This window comes from Suricata suricatta, chromosome 7, assembly GCF_006229205.1.
Source record: "Suricata suricatta isolate VVHF042 chromosome 7, meerkat_22Aug2017_6uvM2_HiC, whole genome shotgun sequence".
Taxonomy (NCBI): domain Eukaryota; kingdom Metazoa; phylum Chordata; class Mammalia; order Carnivora; family Herpestidae; genus Suricata; species Suricata suricatta.
In genome coordinates this window covers 3,780,667-3,794,793 of record NC_043706.1, presented here as the reverse complement: position 1 = coordinate 3,794,793, position 14,127 = coordinate 3,780,667, and the positions used below count along the sequence as shown (strand labels likewise).

Sequence of the window (14,127 nt, the reverse complement as noted above, 5' to 3'; positions counted from 1 at the left end):
CGCCCTCAGCAGCTTTCCCATGTGGCTGTTCCTGGGTTGCATCCTTTCTAAGGAACAAGCAAGAGTAAGCAGACTGATTTCCCGAGTTCTGTGAATCATGGCAGCACATTTTCAAACCCAGGGAGGGGGTGTGTCCACAACCTTGGAGCTTGGTCACACCGAAGCGTGGGCACCTTGGAAACCCGCTGCCTTAACTGGTGTCCAAGGTGGGCGCAGGCGTGTGGCATGGAGCCCTCCTTAGCCGGTGGGCTCTAGGCTAATTCCAGCAGTTAGTGTCAGAGTTGAATCCCCCTGTGAAATGCCCGCTGGTGCGCACGGAGATTTGGAGAACCGCTTGGGGCGGACAACCCACACCCCTGGTGTCACAGGTGTTCCGAGCATAGACACTACTTTCCCTTAGTCATCTGGGTAAAAGCATCAGGGGCCGCAGGACAATGTCTCACCAATACAAAGCAGGAAGCTGGGATCCTGGGAGTAGGAACAGGAGAAACTGTGTCCAAACCTCCAGAAGGCGAACCCCGGGAGCGGCCTTCAGCAGCGCACCCCAGACAACGGAGGCCGCGGTGCACGCCGTCCAAAGTCTGAGGCCAGCAGGTCAGGGCAGGTCTGGCTGCCCACACACCACGTGAGGAGGGGCCTAGGCCATTCCAAGGCTTCGCATGAGCAAGACGCCTGGGTGAAAAATACCATGGAGGGAAGGACAATGAAGGCCGAATACCCTGTGTCCAGATCGATGCCTGAGACCAAGAGCAGTGAGTAAACATCAACCACTTCAGATAACTTGGTTCCTTGGAATGAGAGCCACTTCCATAATGTGTGTGGTGCTCAGGCCTCCCCCGGACCCCACTTTCCACAGCTACCTTCCTCCTGGCCATCTTGACTCTGCCCCGAATCTGGATTGTGGGTCCAGGTAGATCCCTTACCTCTGGTTTCCTTGCTGTGCCCTCAAACACGTGCTTATGCCCCCACCTCTGTGTCGATGCCCTTCCTCCGCTCCCTTGACTGCTGGAATCCTACCTCCCTTCAGCGAGCCTCACTCAATGATCACGTCATTAACTTAACACTTCCTCCAAAAACGTGTGTTCAACACCTATGCTGGCTTGACCCCATCCCAAATGTCCGGGGAGTGTGTGCGGTGTGTCCGCTTTCGTTAACCCTCCATGGGGGCAGTACTGGGGCCATGAACAAGGAGCCTGAGCATTAAGCACCAAACAAATATTAGGGAACACACAACGTGGGGGCGTGACAGAGACCGAAGTCAGAGCTGGCCTCGGGGAGGACAGTTTCCCGGGAGAGTGGATGACACAGTGACCCTGGAAAATGGAACACCGAGGGCTACGCTGGCTGCAGGCGTGGATGATGAGAGCACGAGCGGGTCTGAGGGGGAGGGAGGCCCCACCACACAGTTTCATCTGAGCTGGGACTTAAAGTCAACAGTGAACAGATGCCGGAGGTAGCGGGGGAGGCCGGCGAGGAAGAGGGTGGGAGGGAACGATCCAGCGTCCAAAGTCCAGGGAATGAGCGAAGCCTGGTCTGTGAGGAGGCTGCAGACGTGGGTGGAGTGAGAAATTATTGTAGGGCCAGGAAGCGTGTTGGTCTTTTATCCAGAAATCAACAAGAGAGGTGTCAGTGGAAGGGCAGTAATCAGGGTTCTAGGGCTCCAAGGCTTTTGCGCGAGGGACCAGGAGCACGTAGGATTTCGCGGTGTAACCAGGAGCAAACACTGGGCCCTGGAGATGAGCGCTCATATGGTGTGGTGTAAACATTGTTTGCCGTAGGAGATACGCCGGGCAAGACTCAGATACTAAATGGGATGGAAGGTGTCTGGGTGACTCCGAGGTCTGGGTTTGCTGCCTGATGGAGGGAGATGCCTCTGACACAGAGTTCTTCCCCAAGTAAAGATGACAAGAAGGAAGATCTAGGCTTCGCGCAAGGGATCGGAGCTGCACATGGAAATCTAGCTTGAAAAGCTCAGCACAGCTGAGGGTGCCCTGGAGGACGGGATGCACAAGGGAGGGGCATCCCGAGAAGGAGCCTCACTGAACTCCAATGCTGACTGGCCAGCGTGGGTGATAATTTGTCTTTTTAAGAAAAGGGGGAAAAAATGACTAGAAAGAGAGAAGGAAAACCAAGAGAAAATGGTGCTAAGGAGAGAAGAAAGAGCCCATGCTTTAGAAAAGAGGGCTGTCACCCATGCCATCCGTGGGGACGGGCAGGTCGGGGGCGAGGGCTGTGGGAAGAGGAGCCGGCTGGATCAGGCCTGGCCCCGGAAGGGAAAGGAGAGGAGAGGGGGGCAGCCGCAGGAGGGCACAGGATCGAGAAAGGAGTGTACAGGGGCTCCTGGGCGACTCAGTCAGTTGAGCGTCTGACTCTTGATTTCGGCTCAGGTCATGATCTCATGGTTCATGGGACGGAGCCCCACAACGGGCTCTGTGCTGACAGTGTGGAACCTGCTTAGGATTCTCTCTGTCCCTCTCTTTCTCTCTCTCTCTCAAGGTAAATAAATAAGCCTTTAAAAGAAGGAAGGAAGGAAGGAAGGAAGGAAGGAAGGAAGGAAGGAAGGAAGGAAGGAAGGAAGAAAGAAAGAAAGAAAGAAAGAAAGAAAGAAAGAAAGAGAGAGAGAAAGAAAGAGAGAAAGAAAGAAAGAGAAAGGAGGGAGCTTACAGCAAACCTGAGGGTAGAAATCTAGTTGAAAGAAAAAACCAGTCTCTGCTAAAACACACATGAGTGGCAGGTTCCAGAAAAGCTGAGGTATGGGAGGGGCCCTGGGTCCCAAAGCCCAGGTGGATGGATGATGAGTGACACGTGAGGGTGCCAGACAGGCCAAGGCTGCGTCCTGCCCTCTAGCAGGAGTCCAGGGGGCTGTCGCCGGGGTAGGTGGCTTCTCTTGCCTCCTAGTCGAGAGGACAGTGTGTGGGTCAGAGAAAGGTCTGCAGTGCTCCTGGGAGACAAGGGGGAAGTGAGCCGCGAGACACCAAGACACCCCGTGGGTGGCCGCCTCCCTCGGGCACCTCGGAGTTCCGCCCGCCACCGCCTCCTTCATTTAGGATAGTCCCCCCGTGCAAGAACCATGACACACGTTATTTTGTAGGATCTGTCACACAAGAGCTGCAACTCGAACACAGTGTCAATAGCTGTGCATGTGTGGGTGTGTGCATTCAGTCCCTGTACGACTCCGTGAATGGAACCGAGTGGCCTGGGGGGTGTGGGAGACCAGTTAGCCAAGAAATCAGTGAGATGGAAAATGACCCAATTTTCCTTTATTTTCCTCTGTTCCCAGAACTCTCTAAACCTACGAATTCCATTCCTCGTCCCATCTGGTGTGGAGACGGGGCGAAGGGGCATCTGCACTGCGCTCCTGCAGCAGGCCGGGATAGTGCTGCGCACACCAGGACACAGAGGGCCCATCGGCTTGCACCCTCCCCTTTCCGTCTGCGGACTCTCTTGGTTTCTCCTTGTCTGTCACTCAGAGTTGCTGCTGAAAAGAAGTTCGGTTTCTCCCTGGGCCTGAGCAGTAGGTACAGTTTCCCCGCAACGGGCTTCCGTAAAGTACAGAGACCTTCCCATCTACCACACACCAGAGTGAATGTTGAAAACTGTAGGAAAGTTCATTCACCAAATCTTAAGAGTAAAATGTGTTTCCTTGTGCGTGTTTGCTGGTTTGCTCGAAAGTCATTTACAAGGGACCCGAGACAATCGCTTACAAAGCAGAGGCGAAGACAGATACACCCACGTGTCAAATCCAGGCCCGCCACATGGGACAGGTGGCATCTGGTGGAAACGAGATGCACCCGGGCTGTGGGCCGGCCTAGCCCCCCAAGAAGGCACCGGCCCTCTTCTTCCTGGACCGGCACTGCCCCACAGGCCCAGCTCTTGGGCTGGACCCTCCTTTCTTCAATGAAAACGTCAGTCCCAGGCTCTGGCAGGGTCTGTCGGACACGGAGTGTTTTCGGGAAAGAAAAGAGTGCACACAAATGTCACTGGTGGGTCCCCGAACCTGGTGGATATAAGAAGGCGTTAACACAGTTTGAAGGAATACTCTGTATTCACTTATTTTTGAGAGAGAGACAGAGCATGAGCAGGGGAGAGACAGAGAGAGGGAGATACAGGAGTCGAAGCAGCTCTAGGGTCCAAGCTGTCAGCACAGAGCCCACCGTGGGGCTTGAACTCTCAAACCAGAGATCATGACCTGTTTGATGTCAGCTGCTTAACCGACTGGCCCCCGGGCGCCCCTGGCTGAGTACATTCTTCTCAATGTGGCTTCCTTGTCCCGGGGACACTGATCCTGGGCATCCGACCCACTTCTCCCCTCCCCATAAAGAATAAAGAAATACTACCAATCGAGAATAAAGAAATACTAACAAGAGAGAAGAAAAAAGAGATAAAATACCAAAAGGGAGGAAGGAAAATCATTTGCAAATGATATGATCATCTGCCTACAAACCAGAGAATCAGCTCACCAACCATCCTAGCAAGGTCTCTGGGCCATAGTTAAGTTTCTTAGTTAAAATAATGAATATACTCAAATAATATCTTCCCTATATGTCAGCCCAAACTTGTAAGAAAATATAGTAAGTAAAAATCACATTCAGGAAATATAAATTAAATTTGATAAGAAATGCTTAGCAAATACATAAAGCAAACGGCAGCACTGGGCTGAAGAAAACCTGAACCCTCATTTGGGATGGGGGAGGGGGTCTTATCATGTTCTCTTAAGGCAGAGCGTGCCCTTATAGAAGTCTTAATTTCTCCCACATAGACTCGGTGTAACTAAACACTGCTCTAAGTCTTTATGAAAATGGCCCAGTGATTATAAACTTTCCTGGGATTACAAACCCTTGATACTGTACATTATGGTCCTCAAAAAGAAGAAGGATAAAGGGGGTGTGATCAGCCCCATAGTTACATCTATTAAAAATTTAGACCAACCAATACACGAATAACTGGTCCTTGTAACAATAGATGTTAAACTATATATTAAGCCCAGAAACACATCTAAATATATAGTTTATTTTACCAAAAGCGGGGATTTTAAATCAGAAGAAACAAATGTGAATTGTTTTTAAAAAATGCTGGTAAAACTCAATCACTTGGAAAACAAGCCCAAATCCTGACTTAACTGCACAATCAACACGTGTAGATGGAGTAGAGACAATTAGGGGACCATGAGCTTTCAGGAAGGAACCATCTATGCTGTAGGCAGTTTCCCTTCTTCCCCTCCCTGTCCCCTCCCTGAGCCTGATGACGGCCAGGTCACAGCCCGCCCTCACTGGTCCACACGGCCCCTTCCTAAGGCTGCGGGGAGCTCGGGGTAACGCGTGGACGCGGTGACTCAGTGTACGTACTCTGAAACTACCATAACCTGGTTGTTAACTGTACTGGAATTAAAGTAGAAAATAATAAAAATGAATAAAAATCAAAAATCAAATAAAAAGCTTTCAGGAGATTCAAGTCTGCCGCCAGCCTTGGATTCCTGTTGGTAGAGTCAGAGGGAGACGGGAAGATGCAAGGCCACCGAGGTGAACAGGGAGCTCCACCTATGCTGTGTTTGGGGAATGGCGTGCTCAGAGAGATGCCGCCCTAGCAGGAGGAAATTACTAGAAAAGTCCTAGGTGTGAGAGATATTTTGGAGGGGGAAAGAAGGGAGCAAAAGACTATTACATGCTAGTGAAAAATAGACACATTTTTCATCAGAGCCTATAACCACAATCAACACTTGAAATATTCCCTACACCTTCTGAATTATTAGGGGGCGTGGGGGCAAGAGGAGGTGGCCCCCAGAGATAAGGAGGACATGGTTTCAGGGGAATATAAAATACAGTGACGAAAATGAAGCGTATTTGTAGCAATAACAAAGGCTGTTGGGTCCAACGCATCCCTACAAAGGAGACCGCGCTCAGAGTGGGGGAAATACTTGTAAGACACACAGATTAAGTGAAATGACTCAGAAAGGTAGGATGTAAAGGTGACGGAACTGTATTCCCGAGAATCTGAAGCAAGCACACACAAGGGTGCAATCATTTTAGATAATTTTAGAAAATCAAAGTTAAGTTTCTAGTGGAGATACACTTACCAAATCTTTTTTGATATTATAATATAACATCAGGATGTTCAATAAAACCTGCTCGGAGGGGCGCCTGGTGGCTCAGTCGGTTAAGCATCTGACCTTTGACCTCAGCTCAGGTCATGATGTCACGATTTGTGTGTCGAGCCCCATGTTGGGCTCTGTGCTGACAGCACAGAGCCTGCTTGGGATCCCCTCTCTTTCTGCCTCTCCCTTTCTCTATCTCTCTCAAAATAAATAAACATTAACATTTTTTTTAACTGGACATAAATGGAAATTAAAAGAAATAATAATGGAAAACGTCAGTATGCCTTGCAGATTTTATTTAATAGGTCAACTATGTAGAAACAAGTAAGATTTGGGGGTCTGAATAAAGTAACATGATTATTTACTTTGCCGGGCTCCATATCTTGGAAATAGAGGATAAACCTTTGCGAACACCTTCGCTGACAGATACGGAGTATCTCCTAGCGCTGTTACGTGCTTATTCATCAGGACAGCCTCAGTAGTTTCTATATTAAGATATTTGTGTGAGCTCCCATGTTTTTTGGCTTCTGGTTATATTTCATTCACTTACGCAAAATTTATTAATGAAGACACGTTTAATTCAGATCCAGAGTTTTGCCATTTTTAATCAGCAACCTCGCATATAAAGGCATCTTGATGAATGTTTGTGATTTATGGAAACTCCCACTGCTGACAATACTGAGCCCATTGAATTTTTGATGGAAACCCACCATTTCCCTCCAACTGTCATTTGGATCATTTCTTTCTAAATTTGCTAACCAGTCATTATCACTTAATGTGAAAAAGTTTATTTCTGTATTAATGGCTGGTCAGGAAAGTTACTTCACGTGTTTACTGTTTCTGTAGCTTTCTGGTCAACCCTCTTCCATTTTTCTAGGGAAGCCATCTTGCCATTTACCCATAACCTGAGTTTCTCCCTTTTCCAGTGTCGATTCCTTTCTTTTGCTCTCTCTGAAATCCGTCGTCTTGAGTGAGAATCTCAGTGCTTTTTGCACAATCATGTACTTTTTGCCGACCCATGTGCTGGCCCGCCGCCTGGGTGCCCATGAATCCCACCTTCTCCGGGCCACTGGGGGGGGTTAACTCTAGGTTACATCCAAGGTGGATGCCTGCACTGTGCTTGGGGCTCCTCCCCTCTGGGTGACTCAAACACTTTCACTGTGCATGTGACCTTCTCTCCCAGGGTGTGAAACTGCATGATTGGGTGTCATCGGCTTCCGTATTACTGCACCTAATTCTCAGACAGACAGACCATCCACTCTCCCCCGCAGGGACTGGCATCGATCTGCTCCCTCTTACAGTGCTGTCTTTTCTCCGTCTATGTTTCATCCCCTCACATTCCCTCCTTCCCCTGCTCCTCCCCCTCCCCCTTCCCTCCCTCCTCCTCCCCCTCCCCTTCCATCCTCCGTCCTTCCCTGTAAAACACAAGTAGAGAAAACTGCCTGAAGCAAATGTGTAACTCCGTGAACACCCTTTTAATCACCACCGTGGACAGAAGAGTAGAACATTGCCGGAACCCCCGAAGTTTTCCATGTGGTCAATGCTAATTGCGTCTCCCTCCCCTTAAAAGTGATAACTACCCTGACATTTAAAACAATGTCTCCTCTGCCTGTCCTTACAGATTTGTCACCCATGTCACCTAGCCCCCCCCATAGTGTTGCCAGTTTTAAAAAATTTAATGCTTTTAAAGTTGCCTTTAATCAAGAGGCTCCTCCTTCTGTCTCTTTTTCTTTATAATTTATCTGTTAAAAAATCTAATAAGGCTTTGACTTGTAACATTTCCAGTTTGGATTTGCTGACGATGTCCTTAGGATTTTGTTCAATGCATTCTGCATTCTCGCATCTCAGTCTTCCTTGCAAAATAACCTCTTTTATTTACAGGCTTGATCGTACTCAGTTGATGTGTCCAGCAAGCCCCTGGTGGTGGGGGGTGCTTGCAACGGGATGCACACGGCATGTCTGGACCTCCCTTTGCGACATTCACCACTGTTGAGACAAAAACCAAAACCAAAACCAAAACCAAAAACAGATCCCATAATTCATTGGGGTTTTCACAGTGAAGATACCCTACATATATCAATTCTTATTTATGCATTAGGGGAAATAATTCTATAAAGACATATGTCTACTCTTTATTCACCGCTGACAGAGTTTAGAGAAGAAAGACACAGTATCAGACACTTTGAATTTGAATGTGCCCTTAGTCTCCATCATTCCTCCTAGTCAGGGTCACCTTTAAGGTACCTCTCGTCAGACCCCTCAGTAAATTCTAGACCTTATGTAATCTGATCCCTTGGTTACATTTCCGGGGGCCTGGGGGGCTGATACCACATGCTCTTCCTGCCCGGTGCCCCTTGCAAGTGCCCCTTCCCTTCCTCACCCTGGATGTTAGAAAGGCCTGGCTCCCAAGTACTTATGTCCCAGCCCCTCTGGTTCCCCAGAATCTCAGAGCGACACCTCTTCTGGGCTGCGGGCTGTCACTCTCCCAACATCAGGGAGTTTAGACTTTACATGGTCCCAGTCTCCCTGCAAACCGAAACTGGCCGCCCGCCCAGCCCCACTGTCTGCTCAGGGGGACCCTCAACCCCGCCCTCTCCCGCACCCTCACTTCGGAAATCAGACCTCAAGGCCGATCACTTCTTACCTTCAGAGGCGTGTGTGTTCCTGTCGGTCTTTAGCCCAGTCCTGAATTTCCGCTTTCCCAAATATGAGACAGAAAACTAGGCTCATCACATTAACGCCTGCTGTCAGGATGAAAATTTTAAACCAGGCAGATTCCGGATCCTGGGGATTATAGTGCAAAGTAATTAGAAGTTCATGGGCTCCAGGTGCGCTGTAACACTTCCAAAGTCGTGTAAAACCAGCGGCATGGGTCCCTGAACCGACATGGAAAAGCAGACTCACAAGGAACAAAAAAATTTATAATCTCACTCTACAAAGATAAATACCATGTATCTTTCTCCTTTTTTGATTTATGTCTATGTGCATGTAATTTTTCATATATACAATTGGCGTTATGATGGACATAATTCTTGCCCAAGCCAAGAATCCATATGTTTTTTATTTAGAAATATAACCATGTTTAGAAAATATATATAAACACATTTGCATGTCAAGAAATATTCAACTGTATCAGAACCTTTTCTGACTGATTAGTAATTGAGAGTCTAGATTTATAAACTTTATCAAACATCCCTTATTTCTTTTTATAATTTTAAAAATATATTTTATTTTATTTTTGAGATACAGAGAGAGACAGCGTGAGCAGGGGAGGGTCAGAGAGAGAGGGAGACACAGAATTTCCTCCCCCTAGCTGTCAGCACAGGGCCCGACGCAGGGCTCGAACCCAGGAACCATGAGACCATGACCTGAGCTGAAACCGGATGCTTAACTGACTGAGCCACCCAGGTGCCCCCCACTATTTTAATTAAAAAAAGTTTTTTAATGTTTATTTGTTTTTGAAAGAGAGAGGAGGGGAGAGGGAGGGACAGAGGGAGAGAGACACCCAGAATCCACAGCAGGCTCTAGGGTCTAAGCCGGCAGCACAGAGCCCGATGCAGGGCCCAAACCCACAAAGCCCGAGATCATGACCTGAGCTGAAGTTGGACAATTAAGCTACTGAGCCACCCAAGACCCCCAAAACATCCCTTATTTCTTTATATTTAGTCGTTTTTCACTTTTTGCTGCTAAAAATTTGAGTACTTTTAAATACACTTTATCAAATACCTTTTCTTTATACCACATTTTTTCTGTAAGCCTCTAATACGATCAGTTTCATTAATAGATCCTGTAATATTCAGCCACTTTAACTTTCATAGAAAATGGCTGACTGAATCACGGACTCACAGGCATATTTTTAATCTGCTGGTGGATTTTCGGCACGGGTAATTTATTTCATTTTTGTATCTATATTCAAAGATGACATTGAATTTTAACTACATTTGAGATCTGTTTTACCATTTTGCTTTCTAACTTTTTTATCAGTCAAAATTAAGTTTTATGTAGTTGAATATATAATGTATTTTTCTACAAGTGGCTTTGCCACTGTTTTTTTAAAAAAATAGCTCCATGCTCTTGGTTTGAAATGAAGCGTTATCATCCAGAATGTATTTTTTTCACAACTTGACCAAATCATCATCAGTTTTATTTAAAATATAATTAGGAGTAGACACTGAGAAAATAAACCAATATGTTTCCAAACTAGACATTAAGTATATTTAATTAAACTAATTAAAACATGTCACACTTGACAGGTCATTGGCAAAGTCAAGAAAAGGAGTGAGACATGCCCAGAAATTTAACGATAAATAATAAAGTTCACAATGATTTGATGTTAATAGAATTCCTTGTGATTTGGACTAGAAGTCCAGCATGGAAACTTGATGTGCCTCTTTCTTCATGTATTTTCACTGATGTTGTTTATGAGATGTGCAGTTTTTGTCCTACAGGACTTTGTGTGATTGTTCAGGAATTTTGTAATATTGGTTGATACTGAGCTTTAGATTTTTCCACAATATACTGACTTTGATCTTTTCTCCCCCATGAGAACAATCTATTCTGTGTATATAATGTTATTTTGTTGCTCTGCATTTACACTCTATATACCTGTAACTTACTTTTCTTGAATAATAGGGTTTGCTAGCATTTCGCTGCAGACTAAGATAGATAGCAAACACGTTTTTGTTTTTCCTAATTTCAAAGGGTCGGCGTATAATGGTACTAAGAGCTTCCATGGGTTGACATGAGCATCTGATACTTGCCTGCATGCTCAGAGTCAGTAAACCCTAAGCACGTGACGATTTTAGGTCATTTTGGCCAGTTATAACTGGAGATACCAAGTATTAGAGTCAGAAATGTTTCTGGGTCACACAGCTACTTCTAGTAGCTGAGTAAGATAGTTTGCCAGAGAAATACATAGTCAAAACAGCTAAGTGGCTGACTCTCAATTGTTTCTACCGGGGGCGCCTGGGGGGCTAAGTCGAATGAGCCTCTGCCTTAGGCCCAGGTCATGATCTCACAGTCTGTGGGTTCGAGCTGTCAGCACAGAGCCTGGAGCCTGCTTCAGATCTTTATTTCCCTCTCTCTCTGCCCCTCCCCCAAACACTCTCTGTCTCTCAAAATAAAATAAAGACAAAAAAACCTGTTTTTGCTTAAAGAAAACTTTGGGCCTGATCATATAATAATACCACCTCTCTTTGGTTAATGTTTTCTTCATTCTTTTTTATGCATCCTTACAACTTCCAATATTCCTGTCTCTTTATTCTAGGTAGGTATCTTATATATAAATGGCTATGAATGTATGAATGGATTGAGTTTTTAATCCAGTCTTAAAAAGTTTGTCCTTTAACCACAGAGGTTATTTCCATTTATTTGCTACCTTTTCTGTGTTTTTTTCTTTGTATTTATTACTAAATCTCTGTGTCTTCAATCTGTCCTATGTCTTACTTATATTCTTACTCACCCCCTACACATCATTTCTTCTTTCAAATTGAGGGGGTTTTGCTTTTATTTTTTTCCCCCACTGCATTTTCCTCCTTTATCCTGGCTTAAAAGTTTCACATTCTGCCTCTTTTGAATGGTTACCCTTGAAATTTTGACTCATATGCCAAATAAAAAGGTCACCTTACTCCCTATATTTAAAGAAAACAGAAGGACCAGGAAGAGGGGAAAACAGGGAGTTGTTCAGTGAGGAAAAAGTGTCAGTCATGCGAGAGACAAGTTCTAAAGATGCACAACACTGTACACGTAGTTAACAGCACTCTTTTTTAAAAAAAAATTTTTATTTATTTTTGAGAGAGAGAGAGACAGTGCGAGCAGGAGAGGGTCAGAGACAAAGGGAGATACAGAATCCGAAGCAGGCTCCAGGCTCTGAGCTGTTAGCACAGAGCCCGACGTGGGGCTCGAACCCAGAACCGTGAGCTCATGACCGGAGCTGAAGCCGGATGCGGATGCTTAACCGACGGAGCCACCCAGGCGCCCCGACAGCACTCTTAACTAATACTATAATGTACACTTAAAGATTTTGTTAAGTCCTAGAAGAGTCCTATAGTCTCTGAATTAATACGCTCTCATTAAAATATATTGAGCTTTTAGTTTCCCATCAGTGTCTCTTTGATTATTTAACTATTTTTTCTTATACTTTAGCTCTGTCTTGTTTTTACTTATAACTGTACATGTTGTATTATTAATAGTGTTTTATAAAGACAGTATTTAAACAAATTTTTTAATTTTATTTATTTTTGAGAGAGAGAGAGGGAGAGAGTATGAACAGGGGAGGGTCAGAAAGAGAGGGAGACACAGAATCTGAAGCAGGCTCTAGGCTCCGAGCTGTCAGCACAGAGCCCAACATGGGGGCTTGAACCCACAATGGTGAGATCATGACCTGAGCCAAAGTTGGATGTTTAACCAACTGAGCCACCCAGGCGCCTCTATAAAGTCAATATTTAGAAAAAAAATCTCTCCGGGGCCCCTGGGTGGCTCAGTTGGTTAAGCGTCCCGCTTGGGCTCAGGTCATGATCTAATGGGTGGGTTTGAGCCCCACATTGGGCTCTGTGCTGACAGCTCAGAGCCTGGAGCCTGCTTGGGATTCTGTGTCTCCCTCTCCCTGACCCTCCCCTGTTCGCGCTGTCTCTCTCTGTCTCTCAAAAATAAATAAAAGAACATAAAAAAATTTTTTTAATTAAAAAAATAAAAAAATCTCTCCACTATGGTCTTGCATATTTTGGGGTGTATTCTAATTCCAATTCAATTCCTTTTGTTAGTCATGTGAATAGCATTTTATTTATATATTTGTTTTTCCTAGATAACATTTCTGGTATTTGTAAATGCTATTTAAGTGTGTTGATTTGATTTTGAGCAAACTTACTGAACTCTATTCTTACTTTTTTCCATTTTCTATTTTGTATCGACTGTGTTGGTTTTCCTAAGTGAATGATTATAAAATCATTGAAAAGCTGAGGCCTTATTTTATTCTTTCTAATTCTTATTTTTCTTTCCTTTTAAAACAGTGTCTAGAAATTCCAGTACAATGTTAAAAAAAAGTTGATAAATAGTGTAAGAATGAGCATCGTTTTCTCATTTCTCACCTTAAGGAGTGACAGAATACGTCATTACTCCGCGCCGGCTGATGTCACCTCGACAGTTGTTTGTATGTACATTACCTTCTTTCTCTGTGCAATTAATATTCGAAAAGTAACCGCGCATGTCTGGATGCTCCTTACCTCATTCAGGATCATTCCACACAGAATAGAGGAAACCAGCCCTCCAACCATTCCAATGACAGACGTCACTGCCTTAAGAAATCCGTAATAACTGTGAAAAGCAACAAGACACAGGTGTAAAGTCACACGAATGCTGCAGAGAAAGCCAGCCCGATGAGATGAGGAGAGCCTACTGCCAATTTCCAGAATTTTTCCTCCTCAAAGTCCATTAAAATGTCAAAAAAGCAGGTCGATATAAGTAACTTTCTGGTTGCAGTATAGAGTCAGAAAGGTTGGCTTTCACAATAAAAAAAAAAACAAAAACAGTAAGAGATTGAGAAAATGAGACCATAGTCGAGTGAAAGCCAGCAGGATCGAGAAATCTATAAACACAGTTGAGGAATTCAGACAGTGATGTTATTGGTACTAGGAAGTGGCGTAGGGTCAGTCCAGAATTGAAGGGCTCTGCATTCACCTGGTCTGTCCCCACAGCCCCAGGTCCTGGGCTGTCCCCACACGCCTTTTATGTAGGAAATGGATGATTAAGTCTTTGGTGTTGTAAAAGCAAGTTCATTTAAACATAACCACCCCCACCACCAAAAAAAGAAGAGGGAAAAAAAAAGTAAAGAAAATAATAAGGGAATACCCCAAGACACACTTCCTATGGGAAAAAAAAAACCAGCATGTAATTTCTGTCCTTGACGGAATGTATTAAATAAGCAAACACCCCAACAAGGAAAACAAGTACTACAATGTAAAAATATTAAGAAAAGAAAACCCTCTCACATGCATAAATGAAAGATGGTACACAAAGAACTCACATCTTTTCAAGGCAGT

General features: G+C 45.0%; 2 protein-coding genes and 1 long non-coding RNA gene across 3 annotated transcripts in view; 2 read left to right on the top strand and 1 right to left on the bottom strand.

Moving 5' to 3' along the window:
• The window catches only part of LOC115296182 (histone H2A type 1-C-like), a 185,542-nt gene that overhangs the window by 40,161 nt on the left and 131,254 nt on the right, over positions 1-14,127 (top strand). The gene's annotated exons all lie outside the window — the stretch shown is intronic.
• On the top strand, positions 129-3,648 carry LOC115296209. The gene is made up of 2 exons (XR_003910775.1): positions 129-752; positions 3,281-3,648. It is a non-coding gene; the product is annotated as an uncharacterized LOC115296209 (long non-coding RNA).
• SLC17A1 (solute carrier family 17 member 1) overlaps positions 7,541-14,127 on the bottom strand; it is a 29,399-nt gene continuing 22,812 nt past the window's right edge. The window contains exons 12-14 of the mRNA XM_029944635.1: positions 13,312-13,402; positions 8,736-8,875; positions 7,541-8,077 (exon numbers count right to left, since the gene is read on the bottom strand). Coding sequence (XP_029800495.1) covers positions 8,738-8,875; positions 13,312-13,402 — 229 coding nt within the window. The 3' untranslated portion in view covers positions 7,541-8,077; positions 8,736-8,737. The remainder of the gene's footprint in view (positions 8,078-8,735; positions 8,876-13,311; positions 13,403-14,127) is intronic.